This window comes from Phyllobates terribilis, unplaced genomic scaffold (genome assembly GCF_046119375.1).
Source record: "Phyllobates terribilis strain yellow unplaced genomic scaffold, ASM4611937v1 Scaffold_3__8_contigs__length_932513732, whole genome shotgun sequence".
Taxonomy (NCBI): Eukaryota; Metazoa; Chordata; class Amphibia; order Anura; family Dendrobatidae; genus Phyllobates; species Phyllobates terribilis.
In genome coordinates this window covers 927,692,120-927,715,083 of record NW_027362763.1, presented here as the reverse complement: position 1 = coordinate 927,715,083, position 22,964 = coordinate 927,692,120, and the positions used below count along the sequence as shown (strand labels likewise).

The 22,964-nt window shown below is 40.9% G+C and overlaps 1 protein-coding gene across 1 annotated transcript in view; it reads right to left on the bottom strand.

Annotated features, from left to right (window-relative positions):
* Positions 1-22,964, bottom strand: part of LOC141257818 (protein ELYS-like) — a 113,365-nt gene that overhangs the window by 46,310 nt on the left and 44,091 nt on the right. Inside the window, exons 15-22 of the mRNA XM_073672828.1 lie at positions 21,271-21,411; positions 20,522-20,626; positions 17,866-17,959; positions 16,817-16,937; positions 13,255-13,311; positions 12,823-12,969; positions 7,789-7,976; positions 7,494-7,638 (exon numbers count right to left, since the gene is read on the bottom strand). Coding sequence (XP_073528929.1) covers positions 7,494-7,638; positions 7,789-7,976; positions 12,823-12,969; positions 13,255-13,311; positions 16,817-16,937; positions 17,866-17,959; positions 20,522-20,626; positions 21,271-21,411 — 998 coding nt within the window. The remainder of the gene's footprint in view (positions 1-7,493; positions 7,639-7,788; positions 7,977-12,822; positions 12,970-13,254; positions 13,312-16,816; positions 16,938-17,865; positions 17,960-20,521; positions 20,627-21,270; positions 21,412-22,964) is intronic.

Sequence of the window (22,964 nt, the reverse complement as noted above, 5' to 3'; positions counted from 1 at the left end):
GTCCCAACTGGAGAAAAGCCAAGATGGATGGAAGAGAAAAAGACATGTGAGCAGAAAATGTTGTTTTCACATCAAAAAAAAAAAAAGGCCTTCCAAGTCCGATGTTAAATGCGTGAGGACACGGGCTGTCTTGCTCTGACCATGGTCTGTATGACCTGGGATGAAAAACATGCTTCTCTCAAAACCGCGGCCTCAATGGCAATGCCATTAAATTCAGAGACAGAGAATTCTGGTGGAAGAGGGGACCCTGAGAGAGAGTAGGTCTGGAAGTTTCCAGGGTACGTCTGTGAGCAGATCGACTAACTTTGCATACCAGGCCCTTCTGGGCCAGTCTACAGCCACCATGATTACTGGGACTCCCTCTGCCTTGATCTTCTTGATGACTCTCGGGATCAGTGGCAGAGGCGGAAAGAGGTAAGGAAGATGAAAATGAAATCATGGAATGAGGAGGGTGTCATAACCGAATGCCAGAGGGGTAGCGAGACCTGGCTACGAAGTGAGGCACCATTAGATAGACGTCGGTGGTGCCCCATCTGTGACAGATCTTATCGAACACGATGGGGTTGAGTGTCCACTCGCCCGAGGAGTCTCTGATGACTAAGGAAGTCGGCGGCCCAATTGTCCACCCCCAGAATGTGTACTGACGATATTGCTGGCACGTGTCACTCGGCCCAGACCAGAATCCATGAGACCGCCGTCATAACGGATTTGCTTCGTGTTAAGCCCTGTCGGTGTATGTATGCCACGGCTGTGGAGTTGTCTGATTGAATGCATACTGGATAACCTGCTAGGAGATTCTGCCAGTGGAGAAGGGAGATGTAGAAGACTCCATCAGCCAAAAAATAAAAAAAGTTATAGCTCACAGAAAAAAGCGATACAAAAAATTTTCTTCAATAAAACACTTTTTATTGTGTAAAAGCGCCAAAACAAAAAAAAATATATAAATGTGGCACTGATGTAAACGTACTGACCCAAAGAATAACGCTGCCTTATCAATTTTACCACATGTGGAAATGCATTAAAAAAAAAAAATAAAAAATTCCTGAATTGTTGATTTTTGTTTATTCTGCCTCCCAAAAATTGGAAGAAAAAAGCGATCACAAAATGTCACGTGCCCAAAAATGGTACCAATAAAAACAAACATTCACTTGTCCCATAAAAAACAAGCTATCACATGACTGTCGGCCAAAATAAGGAAAAATTATAGCTCTCAAAATATGGCAATGCTAAAACTAGTCTATGCAAAAAAAAAAAAAAAAGCGCGTCTTTTAGTGTGTGACAGCTGTCAATCATAAAAATCTGATATGAATCTGGTATCGATGTAATCGTACCGACCCGAAGAATAAGGTCGTCTAATCACTTATACCGCACGAGGAACGGTGTAAAAAATAAACGCTAGGGTTAGGGTTGGGATTTTTTTAAAAGTGAAAAAAAAAAAAAAGATGATATGGTGACTAGTGTTGAGCGGAAGTGCTCACTACTTGAGTCTGCATCGGGTGCTCAGGTATGCGCTGAGTATCGCGGATGCTCGAGTAACATGCTCAAGTCTCCGCCCCATATGCTTCGTGGCCAAAAAAAACGTTGCGTGGATTGCCTGCCATGCACGAGTGGTCCCCGCATGGTTTTTTTTTTTGGGTGTCTAACAACCATGAAACATGCGGGCGGGGACTCGAATATGTCACTCGAGCACCTGCGATACATGGTGCATACTCGAGTACTCAAGTAGCGAGCACTTGCACTCAAGACTAATGACAACTTGATGACCTAATGTTATCAAATTCTGCATCGTACCTCTAAGTTCAAAATGTTCACTATACCCCTTGATAAAATCCTTGAGGGGTCTAGTTTCCAAAATGGGGTCACTTGTGGGGGGTTTCCACTATTTAGGCACATCAGGGGCTCTCCAAACGCGACATGGCTTCCACTCAATTCCAGCCAATTTTGTGTTCCTTCCTTTCTGAACCATGCCGTGCGCCAAAACAGTCTATTTTCCCCACATATGGCGTATCGGTGCACTCAGGAGAAATTGCACAACAGTTTTTGGGGTCCATTTTCACCTCTTACCTTTGTGAAAATAAAAAATTTGGGGCTAAAAGATCATTTTTGTGGAAAAAGTTAGATTTTTTTATTTTCACGGCTCCATTTTATAAACTTCTGTGAAGCACCTTGGGGTTCAGGGTGCTCACCACACATCTAGATAAGTTCCCTGAGGGGTCTAGTTTCCAAAATGGGGTCACTTGTGGGGAATTTCCACTGTTTAGGCACATCAGGGGCTCTCCAAACACGACATGGCATCCGCTAATTATTCAAGCAAATTTTACATTCAAAAACTCAAATGGCGCTCCTTTCTTTCTGAATCCTGCCGTGCGCCCAAACAGTGGTTTTACCCCCACATATGGGGTATCGGCGTGCTGAGGAGAAAATTGCACAACAAATTTTGGGGTTTATTTTTTCCTGTTACCCTTGCGAAAATAAAAATTGTGGTCTATAGTAAAATTTGTGTGAAAAAAAATAAAAATGTTAATTTTTTTCTTCCACATTCCAAAAATTCGTGTGAAGCACCTGAAGGGTTAAAAACTTCTTGAATGTGGTTTTGAGCACGTTGAGGGGTGCAGTTTTTAGAATGGTGTCCCTTTTGGGTATTTTCTGTCATAAAGGCCCCTCAAAGTCACTTCAATGTGATGTGGTTCCTAAAAAAATGGTTATGTAAATTTTGTTGGAAAAACGAGAAATCACTGGTCAACTTTTAACCCTTATAACTTCCTAACAAAAAAAAATTGGTTCTAAAATTGTGCTGATGTAAAAGTAGACACGTGGGAAATGTAAAAGTAGAAACGTGGGAAATGTTATTTATTAACTATATTGTGCTACATATCTCTCTGATTTAAGGGCATGAAAATTCAAAGTTTGAAAATTTCTTTTTTTTTACAAATAAATGCAAGTCATATTGAAGAAATTTTACCACTATCATGAAGTACAATATGTCACGAAAAACAATCTCAGAATCAGGGGGATCATTTGAAGCGTTCCAGAGTTATTACCTCAAAGTGACAGTGGTCAGAATTGTAAAAACTGGCCTGGTCATTAATGTGCCGACCACCCTAGGGGGGTTAAAGAATCTGTCACCAAATTTTTGCTATGTAATCTGAGAGCAGCATGATTTAGAATTTGGAAAATTAGAAATTTTGAAACTCCGAATTTACTGCCATGGAGCCAGATAGCTATGTCACAAAAAAATAGTTAAGCATTTAAGACGTTAACATAATTTTTCCAACATTTCTTTATTTTGCTTGCCTGTTAAAAGGCTTAAAAGTTAAGCAGCAATTTTTTATAGACATTTACAAAATCTATTTTTGAAGTGACTGAGGGGCATTTATATTGGAAACCCTCCAAAAGTGATACCATTGTAAAAACTGCATGACTCCAAGTGTTCAAAACTGCAGGAACTTTCTTAATCTTTCAGGTGCTTAACCCATTCACCACCAAAGCCAGGTGTCCCCTTGCTGACCAGGCAACATTTTTCAATTCTGACCAATGTGTGGCAATAATTCTGGAATGCGACATCATATCTCAGTAATTATGACACATATTAGTGGTAAATTTAGGTCAATATGCTTTGCTTTATGAAAAGATTGGAAATTTGACAAATTAAAAAAAAATAAATTTCAAACTTTTCATTTTTATGCCTTTAAAAAAAATGGTCATACCACTAAAAATAAATAAACTAATATTTTCCACATGTCTACTTTACATAAGCAGTTTTTTTTTTTTAAACAATTTTTTGTTACATTAGAATTGTTAAAAGTTTATCAGCAATTTTTCATTTTTCCAACAAAATAAAAAATGTTGGTTTTGTAAATTAAGTGACTTTGAGGTGCCTATGTGACAGAAAATACACAAAAGTAACACCTTTTAAAAACTGCACCCCTCGAAGTCTTCAAAGCCACATTCAAGAAGTTTATTAACTCTTTAGGTGCTTCGCCGGAATTAAGGCAATACGGAAGAAAAAATAAATACAAATTTTAAATTTGTCCCACAAAAATGTTGCTGTTGTCCCAAATGTTTCATTTAAATCGAGAAAAAGGAAAGAATGTACCCCAAAATTTGTTATTTCTCCCAAGTACACAGATACTCCATATGTGGAGGAAAACTACTGTTTGGGCGCACGGCAGGGCTTGGAAGGGATAGATCACCATTTGACTACAAAATTGACTTCAATAGATAGTTAACGCCATGTCGTGTTTGCAGAGCCCCTGATGGGCCTAAACAGTGGAATCCCCCTGACAAGTGACCCAAGTTTGGAAATTACATACCTCAATGAATATTTCTAGAGGTTTGGTGAGCACCTTGAACCCAGAAGTGCTTCACAGAATTTTATAACGCTAAACCGTGAAAATGAAAGAACACATTTTTCCATCAAATATGTTGGTTTTGCCCCAAACTTTTCATTTTCACAAGAGAAGCAGGAGTAATTGGGCAACAAAATTTGTTGTGCAATTTCTTCCGAGTACGTTGATAACCCATATTTAGGGGAAAACTACAGGCAGTGCTCGGAAGTAAAGGAGACATATTTGAATTTTGGTGCGCCATTTTGACTGGAATTTATTGGAGAAACCCCCCACAAGTGACCCCATTTTGGAAACTACACCACTTGAGAAATTCATCTAGGGGTGAAATGAGCATTTTTAACCCTCAGGTGATTCACAGAATTGTATAATATTGGACTGAGTAAATTGAAGAAATTGATTAACAAATTGGATAAATTTTTCGAGTTTGCCAATACCCCATATGTGGTTGAAAGCTAGTTTTAAGGCAGAGTGCAAGGCTCAGAAGGGAAGGCGCACCATAGGAGTGCAGATTTGCTGGAATGGTTTGAGGGTGCCATGTTTCATTGGCAGTGTCCCTTACATTGCCAGTTAGACACCACCAATAAATTTCCACACATTGCAAACTACACCCCTCAATAAATTCATGCAAGGGTGCAGTTAACATGTGGACATCACATGTGTCTCACAGCATTTTATACCATTGGGTGGTGAAGAAACAATCACATTTTTAACACTATAATGTTGTTTTAGCCTTAAGTTTTACATTTTTATAAGAATTAATAGGAAAAATTGCGCAACAACCTGTGAGGTCCATTTTTCCCCAGAGCACCAATACCCAACATGTAGCAGGAACTACATTTCAGGCACAGTGGAAAGCTCAGAAGGGAAGGAGCACCATATTATAGAACAGATTTTACTGTTATGATTTGCGCTTGCCATGACCCACTGGAAGAGCCCCTGAGGTGCCAGAACAGCAGAACCTTACAAAAAGTGACCCCCATTTTACAAACTACACTTCAGTGAATTCACCCTACACCACGGGTGTGTCACAGAATTTTATACTATTGACCAGTGAAGAAAAAAATATATATTTTCCATTTTCACACAGGAAAATGGGTAAAAATGGTACCAAAATTTGCCACACAATTTCTTCTGAATGTGGCAATACAGCACTGCTTAGCCATACAGTGAGACTCAGGATGGAAGGAGCATTATTTGGCTCTCTTTGAACAAGTTCTAGTAGAATGTGTCACAGAATAGTACCTGATGAAGACACCTGAGCAGTCTCAAAAGATTGCTATTTGTTAACATCTTTTCAGTTAGCAATTAAAAGGCATCAACCACTGAGGACTCTTAAATTTGAATATTTTTCTATCTACTGCCTAACACAGTAAAAAGATACTTTTTATCCTGTATTCATACCACAAAAATGTTGTTTTACAAGGGAAAATGGGTAGAAATGGCACCAAAGTTTATCACACAATTTCTGCTGACCAAGCAATACCTCATATGTGGCTGTACAGTACTGCTTACCCACATGGTGAGACTCAGGGGGGGGGGGGGGGGGGAGGAGTGACTCTTGGAGAATAAATTATTGTAGAATAGTTTGTGGACTCCACATACAGAGCCCGACGTACCAGAAGGGCAGAACCTCCCCCTCGAGTAACCCTATTTTGGAAATTACACCCAATTGGGAATTTATTTACAGGTGTAGTGACAATTTTAATGGATGATGTCGAGTTAAAAATGCAAACCTGCCATTGTAGTGCCCATACATTATGCCCAACCTGTGCTTCCGGAAACATGTACCCCGTAATTTAAGCGGGCCCTCAACGCTACAGAAGTGCCAAATTTGTGGAAGCTAAACGTGGTTTAGGCACATTGTGCAGCTTAGACGGAGGGGGGAATTTGGATCTGGGAGTGCAGAATTTGCTGGATTTCTTTTGCGGTGAGCAATTTCACTTTTCCAGAGCCTTTGTGCAACCAGTAACGTGGAAACCATCTATATTTCCACTGACAGATGACGGACCTGAGTGGGGACTTGTTTTTTTGTGAATTAAATCAAAGCTTTTATTGGGAACATTTTACATAACATTTGGGATCACATCTATACTGTGCTCTACGTTGAGCACTTACATTGGGGTTTCCATCTAAATCTCCGAATGATGTGATTCAGATGAAACCCCTGAGGGATCCATTCTCCTCTATGATGATGCAACAGAGTTCCTCTGTACTCTGTCTGGTCTCTCATCATAGAGAGCAGGATAAGTGTGAGCTGAGCCTTACTTAAATCTTTAGGAGGCAAAATGAACAAATCAACAGAATTTGTTTTATTTTTAATGCCTTCACTGTGGGTCAGCATGATTACAGAGACACCAGGTTTATTAGTTTTTTTGTTTGGCCACTTTTGCGCCCTAACCCCCCCTTTATTTAAAAAAAACAGTTTTTGCATCCCCATATTTTGAGAACTATAATGTTTGTATATTTCTGCTGACAGTCATGTGAGGACTATAGCTTTTTTCTTATTTCTCCACTGACGAAGCTGTATGGAGTCTTTTTTTTTGAGGGAGAAGATGACGACGTTAGCAGCTATTTACATACGTTTTTTTTATTGCATTTTGTTCGACTTTTTTCAATGGCATGATGAAAAAGCATAGTTTGCCATTTTATGGTGTTCACTGAAGGGGTTAAATAAATAGTGAGTTTTATAGTTCGGGTCGTTTTGGATGTGGTAATACAAAATGAGTACCTTTTCGTTTCTCTTTACAGACATATACATATTTATTGAATTATTTTTAATTTTTTGTTCTTATTTAAAATATTTTTTCAATTTTTTATTTTTTTTTACTTTACTTCATTCCTTTATGGGATTTTACCTTTTATTACTTTGATCACTGGGATAATGCATTACACCTGTCAGTGTTACACAAACAAAAGACTTTTAGGCCATCCTTCTTGCATAGTCTAACAGGCCACTGTAGCTGGCAGACGGAGTTCATTATTTGACCTCAGATTGCCATGACTGCCATCAGGAGCCCGTGTTTGTGTCGCAGGGGTGCTGATTGGGTGGGAGAGGGCTTCTAAAAGCTGCGATAGCGAGAACGAGACAGACAGAGTAAAGAAACTTTCTACAGTCATGGTTATGCTGGCTTTATGGCCTCTTACTTGTTCAGAATCTGTGAAGGCAAGCTTCAGCAAATCTTCCACAAGCCCCATTTCTTGACATGTTTCATACATATGTTTCAGCAGCTCTTCAACATTCAATCGGCTGGAGTGGAGCTTTTGCAGATTCCAGGCCTCAAAAATGTGCCTACAAATTGTGATATGTCATTAAATATACAGCCAGTGGATACCATAAACCTATCGCTGTGCCCCAATTCATCATGATTCTTTAATTGAATATGCAGAAGACTCTAAAGACAACTAGGAATTAACATGTGACAAAGGCAACAAAACTTACCTGTTTGCTAAAAATACAGTCATGTGACGTTTGACCTCTGCACTGTTGAATATTGGAGGCTTCATAACTAGAATATAGCGTAGGGCCAGTCTGTGGTCTCCATGGCACATTAAGGTCTCTATAATCAAATTGTGCTGCCATGTCATTACCTTACTTGTGGCAGGATGGAGAAGACAGTCCACTGAATTCTAGAAGTGGAAAAAAGATCTGTTATTCTTTCTTAAAGGGAACCTATCACCTCCAAAAAACATATTTCTCTGCAAAATTAGTGGTAATGCCCCTTTGCACACTGACTGGCTGCTCTGCAGAGTGTCAACTGCAGGGACAGTGATTCCAGTCACGCTCACTGTGTATTAACTAGCAGCTCCCTGCACCATCCTATGGAAGAGAGCAAAGAAAAAAAAAAGCTAGAATAAAACTTTACCCTTTCAGGACATGGTGATTTTTTTTTTTTTTTTGCAGTAATTTTTTGTACATTTCGCCATCAAAAAAATGTATGAGGGCTTATTTTTTGCAAGACAAATTTTAATTTTGAATAGTGTCATTCATTTTACCACACAATATACAGAATAATGGTAAAACAAACTTCAAGTGGGTTCAAATGGAGAAAAAAAAAAAATCATCCCAATCCTCCATTATTGGATTTTTTTTATTTTTTTAAGGGTGTTCATTTGGCGGGCGACGGCAGTGCGATCACAGTGATACCAAACATGCAGCAATTTCTCTATATTTAAATAGAGACTGAGAACATTTTTCATGTTTAACTGGACACAATGGTTGCAGTGAGGAATAAATATGTTTTTTTTTTTCATTTTGGCTCTGTTGCGATGATATTAGCAATGTATTTTGCACCTAACAAGTTAACAATTGTTAAGTGCAAGGGGGTGTTCTTGTTTTCACAGGGGGGTGTGCACTTTTCCTCCAATCATAAGCAGGCAGCAACAAAGCATAAAAAGAACACACCCCCACCATAGCTTAGAGCAGGTTTCTCAGTGTGAGATGTACCTCTTCTAGCCTAACTTCCTGCATGAGTGGCAGTGTGCAGGGAGGGGCAGTACAGCTGAGTTTAAAGGGAATCTGCCACCCCCTGGGAGATAGCAGACCTCTAATATGGGCATACAGGTTATAGAAAACGTGTTTTTATAAAAACACATTTCTCTGCAATCAGACCTCTACTATGGGCCATACAGGTATGTATAGATTTACTTTTCTATAACCTGTATGCCCATATTAGAGGTCTCATATCTCCTAGGGGGGTGACCGGTTCCCTTTAAATGTGTCACATAAACCCTTCTGTTAGCTCTCTTTTCAAATCACTGATCGCACTGCAGAGCGAGCACAACAGACATCAACGGGCTTACATCCTACTCACTGACAAACCTGCTCTATGCTATGGTGGGGCGTGTTTGCTATGTTGCTGCCTGCTTATGGATTGGTCAGGATCATACAGGTGTAAGAACCATACGTCACCAGTGACATCTCTGTGATAGCTCATTAGGGGTAAAATTTTAGAAAAAAAAAAAAGGAAAAACACAAAAAAAAAACATTTTATACTGCTCTGCAACCATTATTATATCCAGTTGAACATGGAAAATTTGGTGACAGGTCCTCTAAGTGGTCTCAGAAAGCAAAACATTTTTTTGTGTTGCCATTTTCCTAGACTCGTGTGCTATCCTGACATTTTTATTGAAACCAATTTTGTGTACATATAATGCACGGTTTGCTTATTATTACTTTTTTCCAGGTTGGTGAGGTGACCAAAAAAATGAAATTCTAGCTTTTTTTTTTGTTGTTTATGGAGTTCACTAATGGGTTAATTCGTTACGTATTTTAATGGACTGTACTTTTATGAATGCAGCAACAACAAATGTTTTTTTCCTTTATTTTTAAACTGAGGAAAAGGGGGCGATTTTAATTTATTCAACTTTTAAAAACTTTTTATTCACATTTTTGTGAAACCTGTGATTGTTTATAGTACATACAGTAATGCAGTATATACAGTGGGGAAAAAAGTACTTAGCCACCAATTGTGCAAGTTCTCCCACTTTAAAAGACGAGAGAGGCCTGTAATTAACAGCATAGGTAGACCCCAACTATGAGAGACACAATGAGAAAACAATTCCTGAAAATCACATTGTCTGATTTGGAAAGAAATTTTTTTTCAAATTTTGTTGGAAAATAAGTATTTGGTCAATTACAAACAAGCAAGATTTCTGGCTCTCACAGACCTGTAACTCCTTCTTTAAGAGGCTCCTCTGTCCTCCACTCATTACCTGTAGTACTGGCACCTGTTTGAACTTGTTATCAGTATAAAAGACACCTGTCCGCAACCTCAGTCACACTCCAAACTCCACTATGGTGAAGACTAAAGAGCTGTCGAAGGATACCAGAAACTGCACCAGGCTGGGAAGACTGAATCTGCAATAGGCAAGCAGTTTGGTGTGAAGAAATCAACTGTGGGAGCAATAATTAGAAAATGGAAGACATACAAAACCACTGATAATCTCCCTCGATCTGGGGCTCCTTCACAAGACCTCACCCCGTGGGGTCAAAATGATCTCAAGAACGGTGAGCAAAAATCCCAGAACCACACGAGGGGACCTAGTGAATGACCTGCAGATAGCTGGGACCAACTTTACACAGGCTACCATCAGTAACACACTACGCCGCCAGGGACTCAGATCCTGAAGTGCCAGACGTGTCCCCCTGCATAAGTCATTACATGTCCGGGCTCGTCTGAAGTTTGCTAGAGAGCATTTGGATGATCCAGAAGAGTATTGGGAGAATGTCATATGGTCATATGAAACCAAAGTAGAACTGTTTGGTAGAAGCACAAACCAGCGTGTTTGGAGGAGAAAGAATGTGGAGTTGCATCCAAAGAACACCATACCTACTGTGAAGCATGGGGGTGGCAACGTCATGCTTTGAGGCTGTTTCTCTGCCAAGGGACCAGGACGACTGTTCCGTGTACATGAAAGAATGAATGGGGCCAAGTATCATGAGATTTTGAGTGCAAACCTCCTTCCATCAGCAAGGGCATTGAAGATGAAACGTGGCTGGGTCTTTCAGCATGACAATGATACTAAGCACACCGCCAGGGCAACGAAGAAGTTTCTTCGTAAGAAGCATTTCAAGGTCCTGAAGTGGCCTAGCCAGTCTCCATATCTAAACCCTATAGAAAACCTTTGGAGGGAGTTGAAAGTCCGTGTTGCCCAGCAAGAGCCCCAAAACATCACTGCTCTAGAGGAGATCTGCATGGAGGAATGGGCCAACATAACAGCAACAGTGTGTGCCAACCTTGTGAAGACTTACAGAAAATGTTTGACCTCTGTTAATTGCCAACAAAGGATATATAACAAAGTATTGGGATGAACTTTTGTTATTGACCAAATACTTCTTTTCCACCAAAATTTTTAAAAAAATTCTTTCCAAATCAGACAGACAATGTGATTTTCAGGAATTGTTTTCTCATTTTGTAGCTCATAGTTGAGGTCTACCTACGATGTCAATTACAGGCCTCTTGCATCTTTTTAAGTGGGAGAACTAGCATAATTGGTGGCTGAGTAAATACTTTTTTTCCCCACCGTAGTTGAGATCGTGGTATTAAGAGGACAATGACAGAATCTTCAGCATACCACCGGCTGTCATAGTAACTAATCGGTCGCCACCAGATTGGCAGCAGTGTTTAAATTGGTAACCATCGCAACGGAAACTCCGCTCCGGCAGCGGCTGTTAGAGACTGATGCTGGCTATGTCTTACAGCCAGCATTAGCCAAGTGTGGAAGACGCTCAGCTCCTAAGTCCCCTCCACACATGCGGACCCCTTCCTAGGATGTTAAATCATGTCCTAATTCTGGAAAATTAACTTTTTTTCATCCCCTTCTCCAGTAAGCTTTCCAGACATGATTCCATAGCCATTTACCTGCAGATTACCACTATATATGCAGATAAATAGCATATTTTTTTGGAGGTGACAGGTTACCTTAAAGATGTGCAGAAGCCGGCAGCTCAGAGAAATGAGTAATAAAATCCTTAAAAGGAGTTGTCTGGGACTTTGCTAGTGACGGATCATCGTTACGATAGGTCATCAATATCTGAATGCTGGGGGTGTGACATTTAACTCCCCACCCCCACCAATCAGATGCTTTACGTGTCAGCTGGATATGCTCAGCGCCATCAACTGTAAAGTGGCCACAACCTGGTACTACACATTTGCCGCCTGTTCGAATCAATTGGTAGCAGATGTACAGTACACGGAAGAGAGTACTGTGCAGTTGTTGGAGCTGTGCAATTCCGCTTCACAACTGAGTACGTCTGGCTGCCACTGGCAACTGGAACAGCTGATAAGTGGGGGTGTGGAGAGTCGCACCCTCACGGATTGGAAACTGGTGACCTATCCTAAAGATTGTGAATCAATATTCAAGTCCCAAACCCTTTAACATACATAATATCAATTATAGACTATATATACATAGACACACACTGTATATTCAATTGCCGCAGCGCCTTGAGCAATGACGATGCTGTAGTTCCCAGCGGGTGACACAGGTTGATGTGGACACAAGACAAGAATCGCACACGTCTGCTCTGACAAAATAGTAAAGGCTGCAGTCAATAAGCTGCTGATTTGCTGCGGCAGTCATGTGAAACAACAATGTCACCTGCCAAGAATAGCAGCGCCTATCTCGCTTTACTGCCAACCGTTGCGGAAGAATAATATACATTATTTTTCATTTCTAGGGGGAATGGAGTTAAGGGTTTGTCGGTAGTGGACAACCCAAGTAAATGAAATGTGTATCTGAAGTAAAATGGTATGGATTGTGTGGAAGGACAAAACTCTAAATTCCCCGTTTTCTATTAGAGCCAGATCAGCTACATGTCAGCATTTCTGAAGGGGTTTCTTCTTTATAAAGCAAAGTGAAAAGGTATTTTTACTGAACCTGTTGAGTTCAGTAGAATTACCAGTCCAGATATCTACACAACCTTAAGGGTACTATAATAATTAAAAATACAAGTAAACAGTAAAAACAATACCTGATAATCATTGTGATCCAGAAGCCAAAAGCCTTGAATAAGTTTTATTAGACCACAAGGGATCGAAAAAGCTGCGGGAAATGAGTCTATGGAAGAATCCGGCTTATCTGGGAAAGAGTACATGACATCCAACAAAAAATAGACCATCTGGTATATAAGTGGTTAAGGTTATTTGCAATACATGGTCTTGTAAATAATTATAAATATTTTGCACAAAACTATAGGTTTTGGTTTAGACAAGAGAACTCTAGCTTAATTTGTGAAAGAAATTGGTGAACTTTTGGCCCACAGTGTTGCACTTTAAGCCAGGCCTTTTCCCACTAAACCATACGCCTTTGTCTGGCAAGGCGCAGAAACTGTCTAAATCACAAATATGGTGGAAATCACGAGACCTTTTTGTTTTAGGTCATCTGGTAAACGGAAAAAGGATACAATTGTGTGTTTGTTTATTTCATCTGTATCTTCTAGTAGATACACGTCTAGAAGTGCCTGCAACACACAGTGTTAAAGATCAGTTAGCAAGAACGAAAAAAGTTAAAAAAGGGTATTCCCATCTCAAAGATCAAGCAGTAGTTATAATATTAGCAAATACCTGCAATTAAAAATTAAGTATAGTTCTTCTGATTCGCTATGTCGCTTACCTCATGTGCAGTGCATTGTAGTAACTTAAGTATCCATGGATATTACTACTAGCAACTATCTCACTATATGATTTATCATAACCATAGATACCCAAGTTACTGGAATGACAACTGACAACGTGCAGGGATGGTCTGCTGTAAGAGACAGCAGCCATCATGACTCGCTCACACTGTGATTCAGCGCAGTGACAGGACCTCGCAGCGGCGTACATGAACAGCAGTTTGCGGGAATGCACTACCCAAAGTGCCGTACATATATGGCAGATGCTGTAAAGGGGTAAATAATACCATATCGTACATCATTCTTCTTCCTAGTCTAAAGTTTAAGTTGTATGACTCATCTTTTCTGTGCATGATTATAGGGGCAGCCATCCGATATGATGCTCCATTTCTAAAAGGGGATAAATGTTCCTCTTTGGGAATGAAAGTTCCACGTTGGTGTGGGTCCCAACACCCAGACATCAACCGATTAGCAAGTCATCACCCATACTGCAAATAAGTGATAAAGGGGCTGTCCGGTTAAAACTAGTTGAGAGAGATGCTTTAGGGAGATAAAAAGTAGCATAGGACTATTATGAAGAAATTGAACATTTGTAAGTTTCAGCTTTACTTTTTTTTAAATTTTTCATACTACTATAGTGAAAGAATAAGAAAAAAAAAATCAAAAAAGATGTTCAACATACCATATAAAGTACTGAAAAATGGGAAGACAACAGCAATGTGACCCAGTATATTCAATGAGAAAGGGATTTTACAGTAAGAAAAATGCAATTTTCACAATTCTATAATTGTGAGTTACAGGACAGTGAGCATTCCAGAGAATGCCCAATAGTTGGGGAAAAACAACAAATAAACCGCATACCAGACTGCAGCCTGCAGCACCATATATCACAGGTTGGCAAAAGCAGAAGCCATAGTGTAAATCTTGTAAAATTTTACAAAAAGTGTGGACAGAGGCCAGATAGCAGCCAACCTGACTGCCCAGGATCACAAAAAGAGAATTGGATCTCTGGAAGATTTCCATAAGAAAGATAGGCCCTAATGGCTCTGACCATATCTAGACAGAGGGAAAACACTCACAGGGATGAGCAGGAGGATAGGCACAAGGAGGGGAGAACAATGTTATCATTAATGTGGAATGACTTGATCAACTTTTGGAAAACAATGTAGCACAGAGAACAAGAACAGCTTGTCCTGATAGGGAACAAAATAAGAGAGCCCCGCAGGAAAGGGAAGTGTGCTCAGGCACGCTATCAATGGAGGTTATTGCCACAAGAAATGACACCTTCTGTAAAGAAATACGAGACACGCCACAGAAGCATGACATCAACTTGCTGCCACTTTTTAGAGTCCTGAACGTTTATCTGAGGGATACTGAATGAGAGAAGAGCAAGGTAGTGGCTCTTGACACTAGCTACCTGGGCTTCAACAGAGGGAGGTAGAGAAAATTTGACAACTAATTACTCTGCAAGGAGAAAATTACCTCAAACCTCCTAGAGGAAGGCACGAGTCAGTCCGTACTGCCATTCTTTGGTAAAAGCATCACCAAGTCTTCATGGTTGGAAAAGAGAAAGGTTGCCGGACTTGACGGAAGGAAACTACTTTTTGGGAAGGAGAGGAGGACACTACTTACTTGACTTCGAGGGTGGCCCTCATTGTCCAGCAAAGGTCATGCAATGCAGAGGCTAGCTTAGTATTCTGCTCAGACTCAGAATCACTCAGAGGTAACCCCTGGAGAATCAGACTGGGCAGGGGCAGATGCAATCTCATCCGCTGTGGCACTGTCCGAGGAATGCCAGAGGATGTGTGGGAAGAAATCCTATGTCTTGTGAAAGCATCTGTGCATAGGGAAGTATGGGCCTCAATTTCTATGTGAGACAGGGCAGAATTACTCGACTTAGGAAAGAAAACATTGACACGCAAGTTGGGCTAGCAAGCGATCTAGAGAAATCAACTGTGGACTGGGAGAGGGTGGTCAGGTTACTTTGAGCCAAAGTCAAAGACCTGGCACATGCTGCTCAGTTCTTTAGGGGAATCTGAGGGGTTGTGAGTAGGCGAAGCGTTAAGGCAGCCTCACTGACCACATGTTAAACATTTGTCACAGAGCAAACAAAATAGGTGACCAGTGCAACAGGGGGAAAGCTTCCTAAAATAAGTTCTTCCTTGGAAAAGGACATGGCACATAGAAAAAAATTAAATAGGACCAGGAGGTCGCCTAAAAGTACCAAGGTGAGGTTCAAGAGCCGTAAAATCACAGAACAGCGTCCCAAAATTATGTTGGCAGCAGAAAGGTGGCTGGAGCTGTAGAAAGGAGGTGTAGACGAACAGGAAGATCAGATGGAGGCAAAGGAGAAGCCCAGGACTGAAAGCCAGTAAAAAAAAAAGTGGCCCTCCCACAAACAGCGTGAAAAGTGCCCATTGACAACAAAAAGTCAAGCCTCAGATTATCCAGAGCAGGGAGAGGGAGATAAAATAGTTTTATGATATAGCACTACAAATTAGATTTTTAAAATTAGGAAATGGGAAATAAAAAGGAGACAATCCCCAAACAAACCCAGGAGGAAGCCCCTAAGGCAGAGGTTTGGAGGAGCAATTCAGTAGGCAACAGGGCGATTTGGGGGAGGGTGGGTTATAATACTCATCCTTCCAATTTTTTTTTGGAAGTCCACAGGCTAAACCCTTCAGGAACCTCTACGGATTAGGGGCTCAATAGCACTCCACTGCGGCATCAGCCTTGGTGGATCGGTGACCGGCGGAGATGGATGAGGAATAAAAAAGTTATTTAATTGAGTTGCTGGACAACCTTCTGTTGCCCGCTAAGCATTAGGAACTTTACATCAACTTCAGAGGCAGACATTTGAAATAGTAGTGATATATCCAACAACTTTTGTTAAAGCTACAGGATAAAGTATAAAGGTCTAAAACTGCAATGGAAAAAAGGAGGGAAAAATGTTCCAGCTTCTAACATCCAAGAATTTATTGAAGTAATCAATAAAAAGATGGTATGAAAATGTTCCAGCTTTTAACATCCAAGAATTTATTGAAGTAGTCGATAAAAAGATGGTATGAAAATGTTTTCAAACGCTTAAAGAGGACCACACACCAGAACCTTTATTGATCATAATGAAGAGTCCACAGCAGAAATAGATCAGATACTTTACATGCTGTTTTACACTGAACATGCATTTAAATGAGGTTCAGTTGTAAGTTCCACTTCAGCATCCAATTAGCATTAACACTTTGGAAGAGAAAGAACGTGGCCTGTGATGTATAGTTAAATGGGTTTGAAGGGATTGGAACAGTACTAAACAGTTATGGCATAAACATAAGATAGCCTTATTGGTTTTTCTTACATGCAAGGTAGCAGGTGGATATTTGCCTGAGCCACCGTCTCTCTTCCATAAATGCTCAACTCTTTCTCCAAGCCGAGAAATGAGGTTATCGATCATCAAGGTAGAAGAATTCCCTTTACCTCTGCAACATAGGAAACATAAAAAGTGTTACCTTTATACCCCTAAAAGCAATAAAAAAAAAATTTTGCGCAATATTATTAATCAGTTTGTATAACTCCTTAAAGGTAAGGGTCATGTTGGGCCTTCAGAACATTGTTTTAATTTTGTAATCTCTGCCTTCCGAAAATGTCTGAGAAGTTTTATTTATCTGTTATCATGGTTACAAATTTAAAATGTTTTCTTATATTTAATTAAATTTTACTTTTTTTCTCCCCCTCAACAGTCTCAGATTTGGATGTTGTCAATAAGTATTCAGCCCAGAGTCATTTATATACTGTCAGACCTGGACACTCCAGCACTTCTAAAACCTTGTAATTGTGGCTTTCCAGCAGCACAAAGTAAAATGTAGGTCGGACAGCAATTAACAGCCTCTGATCTATACAAAAGAGCCTAATCCAATCCGGTCCCAATGATGGCATTTAAACCAAAAGCTCTTTGCTCCAACTAAAATGTGTGCACTTTCATGCGGTAGAAATGGGGTGATGGAGAAGGATGAATGTGTTACCTAGCATGCAATTTTTGGGGAATAAATCCAGTAAAAGGAGCAAGACTCTTGCCTTTAGATTTTTCAATTTTGTGTCAAGGGGGAAAAAAAAAAAAAAAAAAAAAAAAAAAACACCATCAGCAAAGGGCTTATTCAGACGTCTAAGCAGACGCTAATGCACAGACTGGCTGCGGGTCTCCAGACCCAAGCGTGACAGCTTCATGTATTTCTATGAGCCGGTCACTCTCGAGTCTGGAGAGCAGTGGCCAGAATGTGCATTGTAGTTCGATCTCAGACCGATTTATGGACGTCTGAATGAGCTCCAATAGGAATGTCTGACAAACTGACTAGAAAAAGTGGTAAGGAACTGAAGTGCGTATTACAGAAAACAGAGCATTTTCACTACCTAGACAAATGCTCCAACTTTTTCCGACGCTCAGCATAGTAGTGCTGAATCAGTTGATAATTGTAGTATGGCCTGGTCAACTGGACGGCTCCATCTGACAGAATGAACAAGGAAAAAAAAGGGAGAATAAACACAAGTATATAGCAAAATGAAAAACAAAAAGTACATTCATTTTGTTTTGGTCAAGAAAATAGTGACAATTGCAGCAAAACATTTATTAGTTAAGGGGGTTGTTCGGTCACAACAAATTTGATGACCTATCCAACAAGGCCATTTGCTAATTTAAAAAAAAAAAAAATTCTTGCTCTAGATCAAAAGTGCATAACCTGTGGCCCAGGATACCCTTCCGTGTGCCCTCAACCATGTGTTTGGTCATATGCATTTTATATGTCATGGAGAAGACCAGCGAGGCATAGCACTCAAAGGGAAGGTAATTATGGTGTGCTGTGGGGTCATTTCTGGGGGAGCCGTATTTTGGCAGAATGTGCGAATCCTGATTCCTGTAGCACAGAAAGGAGTAGATCAGTTGAAGAAATGTCACATGCGTGAATGGCCATTATATTCATTGAAGTTGATGGGAGAAGGGAAACACTCGACTGTTTCAGTGTCCTACATACAGTACAGACCAAAAGTTTGGACACACCTTCTCATTTGAAGATTTTTCTGTATTTTCATGACTGAAAATTGTATATTCACACTGAAGGCATCAAAACTATGAATTAACACATGTGGAATTATATACTTAACAAAAAAGTGTGAAACAACTGAAAATATGTCTTATATTCTAGGTTCTTCAAAGTAGCCACCTTTTGCTTTGATGACTGCTTTGCACATTCTTGGCATTCTCTTGATGAGCTTCAAGAGGTAGTCACCGGAAATGGTCTTCCAACAATCTTGAAGGAGTTCCCAGATATGCTTAGCACTTGTTGGCCCTTTTGCCTTCACTCTGCGGTCCAGCTCACCCCAAACCATCTCGATTGGGTTCAGGTCTGGTGACTGTGGAGGCCAGGTCATCTGGCGTAGCACCCCATAACTCTCCTTGTTGGTCAAATAGTTCTTACACAGCCTGGAGGTGTGTTTGGGGTCATTGTCCTGTTGACAAAATAAATGATGGTCCAACTAAACGTAAACCAGATGGAATAGCATGCCGCTGCAAGATGCTGTGGTAGCCATGCTGGTTCAGTATGCCTTCAATTTTGAATAAATCCCCAACAGTGTCACCAGCAAAGCACCCCCACACCATCACACCTCCTCCTCCATGCTTCACGGTGGGAACCAGGCATGTAGAGTCCATCCGTTCACCTTTTCTGCGTCGCACAAAGACACGGTGGTTGGAACCAAAGATCTCAAATTTGGACTCCTCAGACCAAAGCACAGATTTCCACTGGTGTAATGTTCATTCCTTGTGTTGTTTAGCCCAAACAAGTCTCTTCTGCTTGTTGTCTGTCCTTAGCAGTGGTTTCCTAGCAGCTATTTTACCATGAAGGCCTGCTACACAAAGTCTCCTCTTAACAGTTGTTGAAGAGATGTGTCTGTTGCTAGAACTCTGTATGGCATTGACCTGGTTTCTAATCTGAGCTGCTGTTAACCTGCGATTTCTGAGGCTGGTGACTTGGATAAACTGATCCTCAGAAGCAGAGGTGACTCTTGGTCTTCCTTTCCTGGGGCAGTTCTCATGTGAGCCAGTTTATTTGTAGAACTTGATGGTTTTTGTAACTGCACTTGGGGACACCAAAGTGTTTTTGGGGAAAAACCATTTCCGGTGACTACCTCTTGAAGCTCATCAAGAGAATGCCAAGAGTGTGCAAAGCAGTCATCAAAGCAAAAGGTGGCTACTTTGAAGAACCTAGAATATAAGACATATTTTCAGTTGTTTCACACTTTTTTGTTAAGTCTATAATTCCACATGTGTTAATTAATACTTTTGATGCCTTCAGTGTGAATGTACAATTTTCAGTCATGAATATACCGAAAAATCTTTAAATGAGGTGTGTCCAAACTTTTGGTCTGTACTGTATACTACAATGTATAGAGCTGAATGCATGGTCTCTTACTTTCTGGTCAGCAAACCAATTAGAATGGTACCTCTATTTTCCTCACAAGTGGGAGCTCTATAAATTGAACCTGCAACTAGTTGTTATTTATGGCACATACTTTCAATATAAAGTAAATGTCTCAGAAGGTAAGTCTTTAGTAATATTGCAGGCCATGTTGTTCTCGGACCCAAAAAGGCAGTGCATTGGAGATGTTTTCTGCCCTGAACGTTTATGCCGGGGTCCCACTAGCTTATGGCATCAGATGAGAAATGCTAATGAGTGTGGGCTCCCGCTCTGCTGGGAGCGTGAGCTGAGTGTCAGTGCTCTGATTCTCTCGCATGAGGGGATCGCAGCACAGCTGGAGAGGGGACGGAGAAAGTAATTTCTCCATCTCCTGTTGCTGGCGGGAATCGCACTGCACTCGGGTGATATCCAAGTGCAGTGTGATGTTTCACACGCACCCATAGACTTATATGGGCGCGTACAATCCAATTCTCGGGTACAATCGTTTTTGCATGAGAAAATAATCGCAGATGTGAGCTACACCATAGGGTAACATTGGGGTGAGTGCAATCTGATTTTTTTATTGGATTGAACAGCAAGTGGGAGCAAGCCCTTACCTGGGTTATCTGGCAGAAGACCACAACGACAAAACCAAAGGACTACAGAGGCATACTGACTTAAGAGCTTGGTCACTGAAAGCTTATTGGTTAAGTTAACTAATCCTAATGAAAGAAAATAGGAAATGTTTAAGTCAAATAATGTAGGAAACACGTTAAAATATTTTGCTGTATTTGATACACATTACTTATTTGATGATACTGCCTAGGGCAAAAATCCGCTGACAAATGAAAACCGCATTAGACTAGGTAGAAGCCAAGAAGAATAAATTGTAAACTTGATTTCCTTAACTTCTGGGTACTAGAAAAACTCAATGAAATGCACCCCATGGTGAGGGAAAGTGTCTATGTAGAAAAAGTTACGTTTTTGTAGGGTTCTTAGTATTTTGTCCTAATCACAAAGTAATTCAAATGTTGATACGGATTGAGAAAACTGCTGACATGTAAGAAGTTTGGATCTGAAAGGATGGTGGCAGCTCAGCACTGTATTGTAGCACTTCAGCTGTGACTGCCTGGCCTCTAACTCCACTTGCAAATCCAGCAACAGACAGTCACTGCTGAGTGGTCACTGCTCTCAAAACCGAACAAATTCCCATTTGTTTCATCAGTCGATAGTTTTTCTAAGTTTTAGATTTCGTAATGATAGGCAAACTTAAAATTCTAGCTTATTTATATTATTATAATTAGAGCTGTTATGAAAAAAACAAAGAAAAACAAAACACAGATGCGTTAGGTAGACCTTTGTGTACCTTGTTTTGTAAGCTCTTTGGCCTCTTTCCTAAAACAGTTCAAGACAATTGTAAGGTTACTGAGGCGGAGCTGACAGTGGTGTAGAGACTGGAGTGTCTGAGAATCAATGAAATTGCATGAACCATCAAAAAGCTGTGCACCTGCGGGAAAGAGAACACGTTAGCTGATGATCGGCCTTATGAATGTTTACCATAGAAGGCTTATTCCAGTTCTGCACTACGATCACACACGGGCTTAGTTTGATACAATAGAAATATCACAGCTTTGTCACATGTGCTCAGTGTGAACCTGCTTTCATCTGTGAAGAGCACAGGGCGCCAGTGGTGACTTTGTCAATCCTGGTGTTCTGTGGCAAATGCCAAGCGTCCTGCATGGTGTTGGGCTGTGAGCACAACCCCCATCTGTGGACGTCGGGCCCTCATACCACCCTCATGGAGTCGGTTTCTAACCGTTTGTGCAGACACATGCACATTTGTGGCCTGCTGGGGGTCATTTTGCAGGGCTCTGGCAGTGATCCTCCTTGCACAAAGGCGGAGGTAGCGGTCTTGCGGCCCCCTCCACATTTCCTGGTGTACTGGCCTGTCTCCTGGTAGCGTCTCCAGCCTCTGGGCACTACGCTGACAGACCCAGCAAACCTTCTTGCCACAGCTCGCATTGATGTGCCATCCTGGATGAGCTGCACTACCTGAGCAACTTCTGTGGGTTGTAGAGTCCATCTCATGCTACCACGAGTGTGAAAGCACAACCAACATTCAAAAGTGACCAAAACATCAGCCAGAAAGCATTGGTACTGAGATGTGGTCTGTGGTCCCCACCTGCAGAACCACTCCTTTATTGAGGGTGTCTTGATAATTGCCAATAATTTCCATCTATTGTCTATTCCATTTGCACAACAGCATGTGAAACTGATTGTCAGTGTTGCTTCCTAAGTGGACAGTTTGATTTCACAGAAGTTTGATTTACTTGGCGTTATATTCTGTTCTTTAAGCGTTCCCTTTATTTTTTTGAGCAGTGTGTGTGTGTGTGTGTGTGTGTGTGTGTGTGTGTGTGTGTGTGTGTGTGTGTGTGTGTGTGTGTGTGTGTGTGTGTGTGTGTGCACATGCTGTGCTCCCCGTCTACCTGCTCAGAGCACAGCAGGGAGATCATCAAGCTGTTGTGCTCTGATCAAAACACACAGAACAGGAAGCCGTGCTGCATGGGTGCACAGGGAAGGTAAACACAAGTGTTTTTTCCTATATGCATTGTATAGATGGGGGCCATTTACACCAGGATGGAGGGGCACTATGTGGGGCCATCACCCCGTAGGGAGGGGCACTATGTGGGGCCATTATACTGTATGGAGCACTATATGGACAATTATTGTAAATAAGCCCCTGTACTTTGTGTCACCCCCACCTCATTGTAGATTGTAAGCTCTTACGAGCAGGGTCGTCATTATTTTTGCTTTAATTATTGTATTATCTTTAACCATGTTACTTATGACTGTTGTATATGAACCTCTGAATTGTAAAGCGCTGCAGAATATGTTGGTGCTCTATAAAGATTATTATTATATGGGGCCATTATACTGTATGGCGCACTATGTGACTGATGAGCGGTGTAGTTACATCACTGCTCATCACAGCCGCCGGGTCTCGTGGAGCACATGGGGACCTGGAGTGGCTGCAGCTACAGCCTATGGAGGTTGCCATGG